Raw genomic sequence first — 14765 nt, 5'->3', positions numbered from 1 at the left:
TAACAGCATACCTTACAGTATGAATTACACTTGTCCAGCAAAGCGACCGTTTACGAACTGCGCGAGCGCCCGAAGCAGTGGTAGATGCTTGATTAGAGATATCGTTGCTCTATATAGCGCATGACCCAAGCATGCGACATCCATGTTCATAGATCTATAAAAGTTGTGCGGCATGACCATGCGAGGTCTTATTGCGGTGTTAGCCCGTTTTCTCTATATTTTTTTTTCGAGAAAAAGGATGAAAACCGATTTTTTTTCGGTTTTGTTCGTCAAGTTCTCTACGACGCACTCACCCGTATTACAGAAATTTTGTCCTCACAAATAGCGGTCGCATTCTTTTTATGCGATCCTTCTCGGATATTACGGCTTTACGGGGCAAAGAAGGCAATGTCGAAGCACATAGCTCATATATGTATCATGCTGGTTCCCCAACCGAAGTGATCGCTGTGTTGAACAGCCCCATCGGCCTCATAGAGGAGGCTAGCGTAGACATACCATAGTGATTTCAAATCTACTAGACTGCGTGAGAACGATGCCGGTGTATCTCAAATATTTGATAGCGCCTGGCGCTTAGATGTTTCGGGGTTGCCTTAGGTTGGCCGTACAAGAGCAAGCACTCATATGTTTTAGTTCCTATGCCAAGCGATCAGTTTGTGAGCAGGGGCCGTATTCTGTAGCGGTTCCTTTGGGAACCGGTTCCTTTGGGCTGTTGCCATTGGTCGGCGTTTCGTTGTCGTCATCCCTGGTGGGCGGGACGACAAATTTTGATGACGTCACACAGGTTGCCAATCTTCTGGAAAGGAACCGGTTCCCTGCTAGGAGAGGAACCGCGGAGAAGTGGTTCTCTCGAGGGTCGCGCGCGGGGGCGAGCATGATGTCGAGGGTTGCTAGGGCAACCGTGGCTGCCGGCTAACCTCGCGCCAGCTGACGAGCCGGCACCTAGACGAGACGAGACAGAGACTGCAATGGCGGCTCCTTTGGTTGTGTTGCTGGGGAGTGCCGAAAGACGACGACGCGACGAGAGGCAACGACGCGACGCGTTCGGCATGGCCGAAGAAGAGTTTCGAAGGCATTTTAGGCCCTCCAAAGACATAGTGTGACGTCTTTGCGACGAGCTGGAAGGACATCTCGGACCTCAAAGATTTCGTGGTGTCGACACTACGATGAAAGTGCTGTGCGCGCTGCGGTTTTTTGCCACCGGGAGCTTTCAACAGTGCGTCGGGAATGAAGAAGCGATTGCACTGTCGCAGCCTTCGGTCAGCCGGATCATTACAGCCGTCGCCAAGGCCATCACGGTTGTGGGCAAAGAAAAAGGATGGGTTAGATTCCCATCCACGGCGCAACAGAAAGCCGCCGTCAAGGAAGGCTCAAGGAAGGCTTTCTTAGCCGTGGAAAAATTCCAGGAGTTCTAGGATGTGTGGACGGGAGTCTGATAGCCATCGTTCGCCCTAAGAAGCTCGGCCCCGGCGAAACGGAATCGTACTGGAGCCGTAAAGGGTATTACGCCCTCAACTGCATGGTCGTGAGTATTGTTCATTGACAAATATTTTCGATATGTGATTGCGCGAGTGCACGTTGTAAAAAACTTCGTTTCGTTATTTTTCATCAATTGCCGGTAATACTTGCGTTCCTATTCGAGAAAGTAGCGTTTGTGTTGTATGTGTAATGACGACTTTGATCTTGGCAATAGAACCCGGCCGCACTTTTTCAGTGCTCTCTAATCACAGTTGAATAGCCTTTTCGATGCTACAATGTAAACACATTACGCGCGACTTAAACCGGAATAGACGCCGTAGCAGTGAAGGGAGTCTTCGTCTGCGAGCGACCCTAACAGAAGACGAGCCCTTGTGATTCTTATTCGACGTAAAACTAAAGCATTGTGGCCAACAGACTGTAAACGTGAAAAGGAGCATCCCATCAATGAAAATGGTGTGAGGGAGAATGAGAATGTGTGGACACCCATTTGCTCTAGCTGTTAATACGGCACATGCTGCCACTTCCGCGTTCTTTCGCTTGTAATAGGCACTTTGTCTGGAAAAACAAGAAAAAAACACAGGTGGCACTCTCTAGCAGAATCTTGTACAATATGGACGGAAGAAACCAAAGGAATTATTTTGCACATTGTGTTGTGACCGCACGCCATACATGAGCACATGTACACATGCCAACATTGCATTTGTAGGTTAAGATGACATTGTTATCATGCTGATGATTAGTTCAACTGCCTACTGCGTATGTTGATATCTCCTTTTCTGTAATTGTGTTGGCTGACTGAACAGTAACTGATTGGCAAGTAGTGTTGTAAGCAAAAGTTTGTGCTAGATATTTGTTGCAGTGGCATTGACACCTTCTCTTTGCTTTCTCTTACGAGGTGTGTGATGCAAAGCTGAATATCCTGGCAATTGACCCACGGTTTCCGGGATCGTGCCACGATTATTTCGTTTGGAGGCATTCTGCATTTCGCCGCCGCCTCACTCGTGGCCTGTTACTTCATGGAGAAGTCTTGCTTGGTAAGTGCACCTAAAGTAGCAGTGCTTCTTCCACATGTAAAACATACACAGTCAAATAGTTTTGCATCCTAGCAAGCTTTAGAAAGCGTGATTTGCTAGAAATGTGTTGTGAATGCAGCAGTACCTAATGAACCTGCAGCGACTATCGAGAGAAACATGTCTCTTAGAAGGCAGATATTTTTACCAGCATGTATACAACAGCTGACATGTTATTCTGTTTATTTACTTATTAATTTCAATACACTGAATGCCACGTGGAGCGTTACAGGCAGGGGTGTAATTCTACAGAACACGTCGAAATGGCAGTTTTCAAGTATGATGGAAAAGGGTTGGTGACAATGGACTCGGGTAGCTGGTTCCTGGTCACTGTCCTTGGAACGAAGGAATAAGCGTGTGCGTGAAACTTTGGGCATCGACGTTAGTGATCGGTGTAGTATATATTGTAGAATAGTGCAAGTTGCGCTATTTTTCTTTGTGTCACAATGTCTGCAATTTTTTTTTGTTGCAGCGACATGTGGTGCTGGAGTGATTAGAAAGGATCAAACGGGTAGCTCGAGTTCGGGTACCTTCACGAGAAGAGGTACGAAAAGTAGAGTAAGGATCCCAGATACTGGCAGCATATTCGAGAGTAGGCCTTAGAAGTGTTTTATAAAATAACACTTCTGAAGAGAGAAGAGCTAATTAGTTTTAGTGGAGGATGTACATTTAGGGAGAAGCAAATGGGATGAGCGGAGCAGAAAACCACGAGTATGAAATAAATATTACATGTCCAACTTAACCCGAGAATGAGGTTTGCAGCCGAGACAACAGGTGAAATTGGGCTTTTCTTTAAAATGAGTCGAACTTTCTTTACAACTTTCTGTGAAGGTCAATGTTCGATAGATATTGCAAAAATAAATCCAAGACCCGCTGCTGTTGTAAAAGGGCCCTGGCGTAGACTGTGTTCTTGCATTGTGCCTTAATGTATCCACGTTCGTTCACTGACGTGCAACACTTTACAGGGGACTCTGGGTACCCGCTAGAGCCATGGATCATGACTCCTGTGCCTGGTCACCCAAATCGCCTCACGGCAGAGGGGCGCTATAATGAGGCACACGCATCAATGCGAAATGCCGTTGAGCGGTGCATAGGAGTCGTCAAGAGCCGCTTCCGATGCCTGCAGAGGTATCGGGTGCTCCACTACTCGCCTCAGAAAGCAGCCACTATTGTTGCAGCTTGTGCAGCGCTGCATAACCTCTGCCTTGCAGCAGGCGTGCCTCTGCCAGACGACCCAGGTGACGACGGTGCACATGACGAGAGCGCACAGGAGCCAGCCCAGGCACAAGTGCCGCTTCAAGTACAGGTGCCACCGCAGGCGCACCCTGTACAGCCTTCTCGAGCTTTGTTTCAAAGAGGCCGTGCGGTGCGTGAATCCATAGTTGGTGTGTTTCGGCTGCCCAGAAATTTGCGCATTGCCTACCTGCAAAGTGTGCGCCGGCGCATTCGCTGGCAAATGAGGTGGAGACATGTGCTGGTGTAACATGTTTTATTTTTATTTTCATAAAAGTAAATAGGCCGTGCACTTCAACATAACACATTGCGTGTGCTCACATGTGGCTAATCATAGTATGCTGCATACTGCAGTAGTGAAAAGCACATGATTTGTCTATGTTGAGCATGACAGATACACATGCAGTGACAAATAACCATGTGCCATTATGTTACTCCTTTGCTTTGTTCACTGTGCTTTTGAATATTGTCTCGCCAGGGAATTTTCTTTAAATAAAGGTTATTTCCAAGGTGAATGGCAACCAATCTTGCATTGTTGAATATTGCTTTGCAATGCCTATTTTACTGTGCAGTATGCATTGTTCCAAAGCTGAAGATGTCTGTTCATGTGTGACACGCAAGAGCAGCACGAGTTACACAGCAACTAAGATGTCGTCAGCAATCTGTATAGTACATATTGAAACGTATAGCAACAAACGAGACATGTCAAGCACTTATTGGAGCAGGATTTCTTTAAATAGCAGACACTCATGCTTACTACTGCTTTGTTTAAACTCACGAGTTGCTTCAACATTGCATTTCTTGCACACATGATTTCACATAATGCTCGTAATTGCTGCTTAACAAGGTGCAACAATGTAAACAAAATCATGACAATGAAACATTTATTTATTTATTCATTTTATTCATTGGGTACCTGCTTCGCCATTCAGGCATTACAGCAGGGAGGGTACAACTCATATAAATGAACACTCAGAATTACACTCATAAAGCATGGAAGAAATCATCATTTGAACAAATACAGACAGTGTCAGGGGGTAGAGTATTCCAGTCTCTTATAGTACGAACATAGAAGGAGTAGCAGAAAGCGTCGCTTTTAACCCTCTATTGCATGGCGTCCCATATTTGGCACATATCGGTTACCATTCTTTTTCGCGTGTGGGAGATTCCCAGTTGAGAATGTGATACCGTCAGAGTAAATCTCGTAGTTATGCGCACTTATTATGGGCAAGTGCTGCCATCTCTTGAGTGATACGCAAAACAGAGGTGAAGTAGATTTTGGGATGCGACGTGAAACTCGGAGGGGGCAAACACGAGCAATTGGTTTTTTTTTTCTCTGAAAAGTTCGACCGCAGAAACGTAGAAAAATTATTTTGGCATATTTTTTGGCCTCGCCAATTCAAGGCAGTTACTAGTTTTCTCAATTTTGCCTGCAACTACAGCAGAGAAACCGAAATCGGTGTGTCCCATATTTGGCACAGTATGAACTTGAAATACAAAATATGGTAACGTGCTGCCATCTGTTCAATAGCCCGAAGCTGCAGGTCACTCTATCACAAGATGTAATTTTGACGATCGGTACGGTGAGGGCGAATTGTCTACCAAACAGCTGCCTGAAAAGTGAAAAGGAACTGAAATGTAAAGGAAGTGGTGCTTCAGAGGCACTCACAAGCGTGATAGATGACGTAGAGTTATCGTGTGTGCGTTGATACGACAACCGCGCCGTGACATTTCTGTCGAGCTTTGTTGGGAGAGATCCAGTCCAAAAGACTCAGCGCTGGTTTACCTCCGCCAAGGTGTTTCGCGAAATTGATTGCCCCAGCGTAGTAAATGTCCATAACAGGCACATGGGTGGTGTCGACCTGCTGGACTCTCTGTTTGGACTTTACTGCATACATATCAGATGTCGAAGAAATGGCACTTTCGAATTTTTACGCCTATGCTGGACTTATCGGTACTAACAGCATGGGTATTGTACAGGAGGGTGCAGGAGCAGCTTAGGAGGAGACAAGTACTACCGCTGGCTCAATTAAAAGCAGAAATTGCAGAATGCCTTACCTCGCATAACAAGTGCCTACCCAACTAGCGACCAGGAAGGACTTCTAGTCAGGACATCGAATTCCATGTTCAAGTCAAAAAAGCACAGGGACCAGCGGCCGCAATGCCACCCAAAGACGACCGATCTGACCAAGTCAGCCACTGGCCAGAATTTGACGAGAAGAAACAAAGATGTAAGCGGCCACCTTGCACAAACAAGTCGTTGGTAAGATAGAAGAAGTGAAACATTCATCTGTGCCTGAACGCAGCAAACAACTGTTTCATTTCATTCCCCACATCACATTAAAAGGCCACCGTCCGCGAAGCTTTGTTTTCCGCCCATGGCAGCAAGAGCGCTCAGCCATCTTCATGGTGTGCCATATTTGGCACAAAGCTTTATCTTTATTATTACAGTCATGTTTGTTCATTCAATCAATAATGAAAGCTGAAAAAATGACTTTCATAATTCATGCAATAGAGGGTCAAAAGAAATCTCACATATTTTTAATTTGTGATCTCGTCTTTTAGAAACATATGTGGGCGGCTGAAAATACAATTACCTGGCTATCCCCGTATTAGAGTGGTATATGTTATGAAGAAATTTTAATCTGAGATTTCGGCGACGGTGTTCAAGAAGATGCCAATTTAATGCTTTTTTGCTTTCTGTCATGCTAAGCATCCTGTCATAATTGCCAAGGACAAACCGAGCTGCCCTGTTCTGCACTTTTTCTAGCTTATCTACAGGTTCTGTAGCATATGGATCCCAGCAAACACACGCATACTGCAGTGTACTGCGCACATGTGTGAAATACAGTTGCTCCCTAAGTTTCTGTGGCAAGCTACTAAAGTTACGTTTCAAAAAATCTAATGCTCCGACAGCCTTGTTCCTAACAGGAGTAAAGTGTCTGTTCCACCTTAGATCAGCAGAAAAAAATACATCTAAGTATTTATATTCTGACACTTGTTCAAGAGTAGCATTATTTATAGTGTTACGATTGCTGTCGTATGAGCTCTTCCAGGTAAAGGTGACGTGGACACTCTTTTTCTCATTCAGTGACATTTTCCATTTTTCACACCATATGGCAATCAAATCCAAATCGTGTTGTAGTGCTTGTTGGTCAGATTCGCTGTTGATGACCCTATATACTATACAGTCATCTGCAAACATTGTAAATATTTATTTATTTATTTACATGTACCTTACAGGCCTTCGAGAAGGTATAGTGTAAATGGGGAAATACGGTAATATATTAGTATGGAATCGGGAAAGAAATTAACTGCAGCATAATGAAAGGAGTACGCACAGAACATGGAAAATTATTACATTAGCAAATACAATATGTAGAGCAATAACAATAAATGGTAAACAACAACATAATAGCATAATAACATTGTAAACATTTTTGCATGTTATACAGTAGTAAGTATTGTAAAGAAATTGGGACCACTGAAATTCTTTAACTTGTAGAAAAAATGCAAGAAAATTACAAAAGACATGATGTGTTTAGACGGTTGAAACGGCATATTGATCGTTTAGCAGATTGCGAAATGCAGTGTGTTTATATTGGCATGCAATGGTATCTGGTAGTGCGTTCCATAAACGGACCGCACGGGGCAAAGTTGAAAAATTAAAAGCGTGTGTGTTGCCATAAATCGCGACAGCGCGTCGACTTGGCGTTGACCTATTGAAACCCATGCGCTGATGTTCACCTCTTCGTCGGGCTCGAAGAACGGCGGGCAGACTCCGATGGCGCTCGCCCTTCCAACTAGGGAGAGGACGCGCCCTCGCGGTCCGGGCAGGCTGCCTCCTCCGGTTCCTCTGTGATTAACACGTTTGTTAGAATATGGTGCGCAAAAGCTCCGTCAACGAGTGTGCTTACCTGCTTTGGGCGTGCAAGGCGGCTGCATCACGGCGGGCGTTATACACATCTTTCTTCCACACGCCGCGCCATTGGGCTGCAGTTTTCACTGCCGGGCCCTCAGCATTCAGCAAGGCAGTCACTGGCTGCCAGAGCTCCTCCTTGCGCGCCGCCGTCAGCTGTTGACCCAGCACACACGACGCCTTCGCAAGGTAGGGGTGCTCTTCAACAAATGACACGAGTATATCGCGCGGCCTCGCTCAAACATGAGGACCCAGTTTCGGATTCGGCGCGCTAACTGGCAAGTCCAAAACGTAAACAAAGCGAGGCAACTTGTTTGCATAACGTATGGCACACCACCTAGCGACTAAATAAGAAAACAACACAAATAAAATTACAACTACCAGTAGCGGTCTGCGCCGCAAGCTAGCATTTATTACTGAAAATATATTTGCAAGTGTTCTATACAAACCAATGTTTTTTTATCAAACCAGCAACATCCTTCAATTGCTATACCGTCCCCTAAGTACAAACAAAAATGATGACGTGATCTTCCGGCAGACCGCCGCTCGTTGATTGGTTCCCCTCACGCCGCCCCGTTCCACTCTTTCTCCGAGTGACGTAATCCAGACGTAACAGCCAAAGGGAACCGGTTCCCAAAGGAACCGCTACAGAATACGGCCCCAGATTTGCGCTTCCTGGCAATACACGGATGCCAGTTCTCTTCGTTGAATTAAAACCGATACATTCAAAATATTTCACAACACATGCACACACCGCGGCTGATGATGCGCGTCACATGTTTGCGCTTCCAAGAGCTATTTCCACATACTGTAGTTACCGATGTAGCCTTTGTACACACTGGTTCCCTGATAACCTTGTATGAACGGACACTGCGTAAATTTCACAAAGTACGAGCTAAAACATCTCCAAATTGTTCCGCGGCACGCGACAGCAATAGTATAGAGCTTTAGATTAGGGGACGCAAGCTGCATGTATACGCAATAACTAGGCGCGACGGTACTGCGCATGCGCAGACCCGGGCTTAGGAGTCTGCGCATGCGCAGTACGATCGCCCCTAGTTCTTGCGTACACAGGCAGCTTGCGTCCCCTAACCTAAAACCCTTTTCGAGCAGCGCCACGCCGGATCGCACAAGCCAGAGAGGAGGAAAGGCTCGCCGCGCGTCCATTCCTCCTCGCCCGATGAAAAGGTCTGTACGCGTATTCCTTGGCCCCAAACTCTTGCCTGCGTTCGGCAAGGCCAAATCAAAACGCGCCAAGCGTCTCATTACGCTTGTTCGGCCGCGAGAGGTTCATAACTCGAAGGACCGCTCAGCGGCATTCAACTGGACATTAATGCTTTTGCATTCACGACTCATAAGAAGCGCTTAGATTTCCTCTGATATTTTTTTTTTTTGTCACACCTTCCCGTAACTATTACCTGTTTTATCTTTTTCTTGTGATTCTACATGAATTCTGTTGCTTTTTTTTTTCTCTTTATTATTTGCAAATTTCCACCTTTGTTCCGAATCAACAATTTTACCTAATTAATAAATGTTTTCTCATTTGATAGTGATTCAATTCTTTTCTTATGGTCATTATTTGCAAGTTTTGCCGTTTGTTCACAGTCTTAATTTCTCGCTGTGTGTCGAATCCGCCTCGTGAGTATGTTGTGTTTTAAAAGGACACTATCGAGGAATGCTAAATAGGTTTAGGTAGGTGAAGTATTCTATAGAGAGAAACTCAGCATTTATTTGACGGGAAAAATGTTCATAACGCTAGTGAAGAAAAAAGTGCCCCTTTTGGAAATCCGCGCCCAAACCGCAGAGCCGGTACGTCACCATCGGACGTCACGGATTTGGAGATATTTTCGCGTGTTTGGTCTGTTTTTCTTCTCTAGGCAAGTCTTTGGTTCCTTTAGAAGGCAGTGTGGTTCTTGCTCATCGAAAATCAATTAGTTAGCCCAAATATGTTAAAATCTGTGACGTCATGAGGTACTCGTGCGGGAACTTGAAGGCAGCGTCGCCACGGTTATTGCGTCTTCTGTGGCTGACCAAGACTGATCACAGCAGGACTGACTTTTTTTTTTTTGATATTTCAGAAATGTAATTCACCAACCTAGCTTAACTTGGTCTCCCTTTAAGGGCTCACTCGCAGCATCTAGAGAAAGCAACGTAAATAGCTAACAGTTGTCTACTTCACTTTCATCATCATCATCATCATCATCATCATCATCATCATCGTCATCATCATTCAGCAGGAGCTGCAGCTATCTTACGTCTACTGTAGTACGAAGGCCTCTCCTAGCGACCTCTAGCGGCCTTCTATCAGCTGACTCCGAGCAAGTTCCTCATCTCATCCCGCCACTTAATCCTCTGTGGCTCTTGACTGCACTTCCTTTCCCTTGGCACCCCATTCTGTTACCGCAGTAAACTTCCGGTTACCGGTGCATCCACAAGCACAGGGAAATTATTACTCGTCCGAGAAAGCCTTCGGCAGACGTGGTCAGTGGCAATATATTCTCACTGATTAAGATGACTGCCAGCGCTGACGCGAGTCTAGTGGCATACTCAACCATGCTTACAGCGCATGGCTTCGCGTGGACGAAATGAGAGACGAGGGCAGCGCTGTCCTAGTCTCTCTATCGTCCACGTAAAGCACTGCGCTGTAAGCATATTTAAGGATGACCCACCAACAAGCGCAAAAATTTACATCGTCTAGTGGCATATTTCGACGTGCAGAAACGCTTTCGGGTTATTCAACGCCAAATGCACCAAGCGTGAAGTCGCCCATCGGCAATTTCTTGAAAACAAGATTGTTATAACTGGCATTGAGGCATTCAGGCATTTCCATAACATGTCCATTCGAAGAAAACTTTTTTTCGCGGCGTGTAAGCGGCAGTTTAATTTCTGATCAAAAGATGACACAACCGGAGAATCTGTAAAAAACTGGGATCGAATTCACAAAATCTTTCTTTCGTCAGTGGCGCTCGCCGTTGGGCAGCCGCCTTGGCTCGTGATGTGTGTGACGTTACGGTTGATTGGCAACAGCTGTTGTGAACAGTTCTAGCGAAAGAACTTCTTTCTTTTTTTAATGCGAATACGGGCCTTGATTTGTTACTGCGCGTGCACAGGATTTTGGTTGAATTATTCAAAAGGACCGCGTTGAGATGATGAGTGCCTATTTCAGAAATTTATTTAATTCCATTTTTACTGTCAATTATAATCGAGACAACAATTTCATTACGGATCATATTAATAATTTTCGAAATCGAAATATGCGGCCTCTTCCTCAGCTCTTTATAAACTGACCAGCTTCTAACTTGTTTAATGAGGTAAAATTGCGATGACCCAAAACGAGTCCTAAACGCACGAAGTAAACGTTCACGAATACGAAGAAAAAAATAATCAAATTTTGGTCGCATGTTTAGCCGTTATACAGTGTAATTGCGCGTCAAGTCGGTCCACACGGAAATATCTAGAGAGATATTATTGTGCTAGTAGAAGGCATTGGAAATGTTTATGGAAAAAATTTCGATTGAAGCCAAAAAGCATTTTAGAAATTTGGAAACCGTTCGATCCCACAAGGTTGGCATTTTTCTTCAAGTTATGAGGTTGCAAGTTGACGCGTCTCCTGCGGGATTGGACCGATGGGTACTATAAGGCGCTGTGGACGAGACCGCAACATAACGCGCAGCATAAATATTACTATAGGGGTGTGCGAATATTACAAATTGTCCAATAACGAATCGAATAGTGTCCTATTCCATTCATTCTTTCAATTGAACAGAGACTACTCGTAAATGCGAATATTTTTCGAGCACTTTTTCACTATTTCTATACGTCAACTGCACCCAAATAAACGTAATATTGGAGCACCCATGCCGGCATAGTATACACATAAAACATGAGAGCTTTCGTAGTAGGCCAGGCTACGTCATATAAAAAAAAATTATGGGGTTTTACGTGCCAAAACCACTTTCTGATTATGAGGCACGCCGTAGTGGGGGTCTCCGGAAATTTCGACCACCTGGGGTTCTTTAACGTGCACCTAAATATAAGTACACGGGTGTCTTCGCATTTCGCCCCCATCGCAATGCGGCCGCCGTGGCCGGGATTCGATCCCTCGACCTCGTGCTCAGCAGCCCAACACCATAGCCACTGAGCAACCACGGCGGGTGCTACGTCATTTAGGTTGCCACACTTTACAAGCTGTACAGCGATCATTCGCACTCACTGAAGAGCTCCGTGTATGCGAGGAAACTGCTTGTTCGCTCCTAATGCTCCATCTGTGCTTTTAACAAGCAACGCTACATCAAGTACTATGTAATGACAGAAACTTACTAGCTTTAAGGATACTGGAATATCAACCTCGTTCTATGTTAATTGTGGGCTATTGATTGTTCGAAAACTATTCCAAAAGTATTCTATATTCGATCCGATTCGATTCTCTTCTGGCACTATTCGATTCGGTCTCAAAAATCACTATTCTCGCACCACTAAAAAATTATGGTACGCGAGCGTTTTCGCATTTTGCAACCATCTGTACGCGCCCACTGCCAGGCCGCGAGTCGAACCTGCGACCTCGTTCTCAACGGCAGAACGCCACAGCCACTGACAAACAGCGGTGGATATGCCGTTTTACTTTACCGTCTCGCTTAATTCCCATGGATAGGTAGACAGCTCGACCTGCCTGCGTTCCTTCTTGTGTCTTCACCTCAAACACTACTACTACTACTACTGCTACTACTACTACTACTGTTGCTGCTACTGCTACTTGTACCTTCCGTAGATTTAATTATTCCGTGTCTCGGCAATTGTTCATTTTTAGCGTTACTCAATTTACCCTGCTCAATTCAATTTCTGCGTCGCGATCTCGGAGATGGTTGTGCTTATTTTAAATTGGTTTGCTTGTTGCCAAGGAGCATTCCGTACGCTACAGTGTGTCCCAACTAACGTTAGCCAAGCTGTTCAACCGAAATAGTTATTCAAGTGACGCGGTGCAAGACCGATGGTGTTCGGTTATGAGAATGCTGACAACCGAAGTCCATAAGCTTTATAATTGTGTCTTGTGCTGTGTTTGTTAGAATTTATTTATTTATTTTGTTTTTTGTTGAACAGTTGGCTAACGTAAGCTGGGACATGGTATACTTGCACCCCGCTAAAAAAAAATAATTAGGCGTGATAAAACATTCGACAGTCTCTTCGGTATTGTATAAGTCAATCTCCCTTTTATTTATTATACTTGAATATTCATGACTGAGTTTGGCTCACAACAGGTCAACGGACAGGGAACAAAACAAGATTGACGACATGGATGACCCGTTTGTTGTTTTATTGTGCGCTACAAGAGCCCAAACTCCTGCGTTGCTAAGTGTATTCGTGTCCGATTCCAAGATATTACTATGCGAACAACCGTAATAATAACACAATTCGTCTTTGAAAAAAAAATAATCAATACAACTAGTAGCAGATAGAACGTGTGCTTAGAGACGAATCCTTACATGGTTTCGAGCCGACGTAAGGAATACTATGAACGGATTAAAAAAGGAATATTAAATTGAGAGAACGGGAAGGTCCATTTCATAAAGCGTTTCTTTCATAAGAACGCTTTGTCACTGACCCGCCTTTTGCAATAATCTTATTAATCCTGACGATAGGCCGGAGCCCCTTCTTAATTAAGAACGATTCTAGAATACGAATGACGATTTGTGATTACGGCCGTGACGCGTTAGCAAAGTTGACTATCGAGCTTTTTTTTTTCTTGCCTTTTACCTTATTACTGATTCCAAGGTACCATCTCGAGCCCCAGAGTTCAAGCTTGTTTCTTTGTTCTTGAATTTAACCTTCCGCCTGAGTCCAAAGTGGCGCCGTACGGTCAGACTTGCTATATTAGAATGAGGACGCGTACCTGCCTACATTGCGCATGTGCGTTTGACCGCGCATTGTTCATGTTCTTGAACTGTTGTTTTCGTCATATTTGCATGTGTATCGGCAGAAATGTTGGAGCGCGCAAAGCCCGCCGCCTGGTCATTACGGTTTCCGCGCTAGACGGTGGAAGGAAGAGGGGTGCAGGAGGGGTGCGTGTGTTTTGCCCTTCTTGCCGGCCGAGAATCGCTCGCCTGCACCTGGGGGCTGGAGTCAGCGAGGAAAGGGCGTTTGTTTTTCGCCTCCCTTCGGGCGTCGAAGAAAGAAAAAGCGAGCGAGACGGCGGAGGGAATGAAGGGGAGTTTTGATGGTGCGTCGGCGCGCGCGCCGCTTGCATAAGCCACAGACGACACAAAAGTGTGGGTCGCAGACTGTCGTTGGCACGCAGGCTGCGCACGCAGCCGTTCGTTGGTCGTCTTCGGGAGAAAAGAACGAGGTCGTGGCGCGGCCATGCGCGGCTGCGGCAGCAAAAAGCAGCAGCGGCACAGCCGGCGAGCAGCCTTCCGGACGGACGCGAGCAGCAGCGAAAGCGGGCCGGCGTCGCCATGGCGACGCGACAGGCCCCCCACTCCCCTTCCCCCTACCCCAGACACTCGGCTAGCCTCGACCCAGACGGCGGCGGGGAACACCTTCCCCCTCGCCGCCGTCTGCAGGCTCCGTCGCGGCGCCGCCCCAGCAGCTCGGACCTGCGTGTGTGACGAAAGGGCCGCAACGGCGGGCTGGCCGACACGTATGCGGCGGCGGCCAGCTGCGATCGCGCGCGCAGCTTAATTGGGCTCGTCCAGACAGGCCTTCCCCGATCACGGCAGGCCAGCCCTCCCCTCGCAACCTCCGAGCCGCCCTATTCTGTTGTCTCGGTCCTAAGTTATTGTCCTTCCGGTCGTGCTGTCCAAACGGCCGCTAGCGGCGCGTTCGTGCCGCGAGCAGCAGCCGGTACGCATGGCAGACCCACGAGTTATGACTGCGGAAGCGATGTGCGTGTGCCCAAGGTAGCATATTCGCTGCGGCTCTACCCGCAGGCGCGAACGAGGTAGCCTCGCTTGTTTTACCACCCTGGTTCGTAGGCGATCGGCCGCGAACTGTGTGGATCTATTTTATTCACTTGGCACCCCCTGTCAACCTTATTCTTTGTTTTACTTCCGTTGTCCTAACGGCGAAAATAC

The 14765-nt window shown here is 46.2% G+C and overlaps 1 protein-coding gene across 2 annotated transcripts; it reads left to right on the top strand.

Annotated features, from left to right (window-relative positions):
- Positions 1-1007: 1007 nt before the first annotated feature.
- On the top strand, positions 1008-4294 carry LOC140215563 (putative nuclease HARBI1). Of its 2 annotated transcripts, XM_072286095.1 has the most exons (4): positions 1008-1522; positions 2372-2510; positions 3019-3090; positions 3512-4294. In XM_072286095.1, exons 1-4 carry the CDS (start codon positions 1517-1519, stop codon positions 4027-4029), a joined length of 735 nt encoding a protein of 244 aa, XP_072142196.1. In that variant the 5' UTR covers positions 1008-1516; the 3' UTR covers positions 4030-4294. The 2 variants fall into 2 exon arrangements, 1 of the variants encoding a protein (XP_072142196.1); XR_011892453.1 differs by lacking the exon at positions 3019-3090 and having other exon boundaries at positions 1110-1522.
- The last annotated feature ends 10471 nt before the right edge of the window (positions 4295-14765 follow it).

Source organism: Dermacentor andersoni, chromosome 1 (genome assembly GCF_023375885.2).
Source record: "Dermacentor andersoni chromosome 1, qqDerAnde1_hic_scaffold, whole genome shotgun sequence".
In the NCBI taxonomy this organism is placed as follows: domain Eukaryota; kingdom Metazoa; phylum Arthropoda; class Arachnida; order Ixodida; family Ixodidae; genus Dermacentor; species Dermacentor andersoni.
This window is presented reverse-complemented; position numbering and strand designations above follow the sequence as displayed.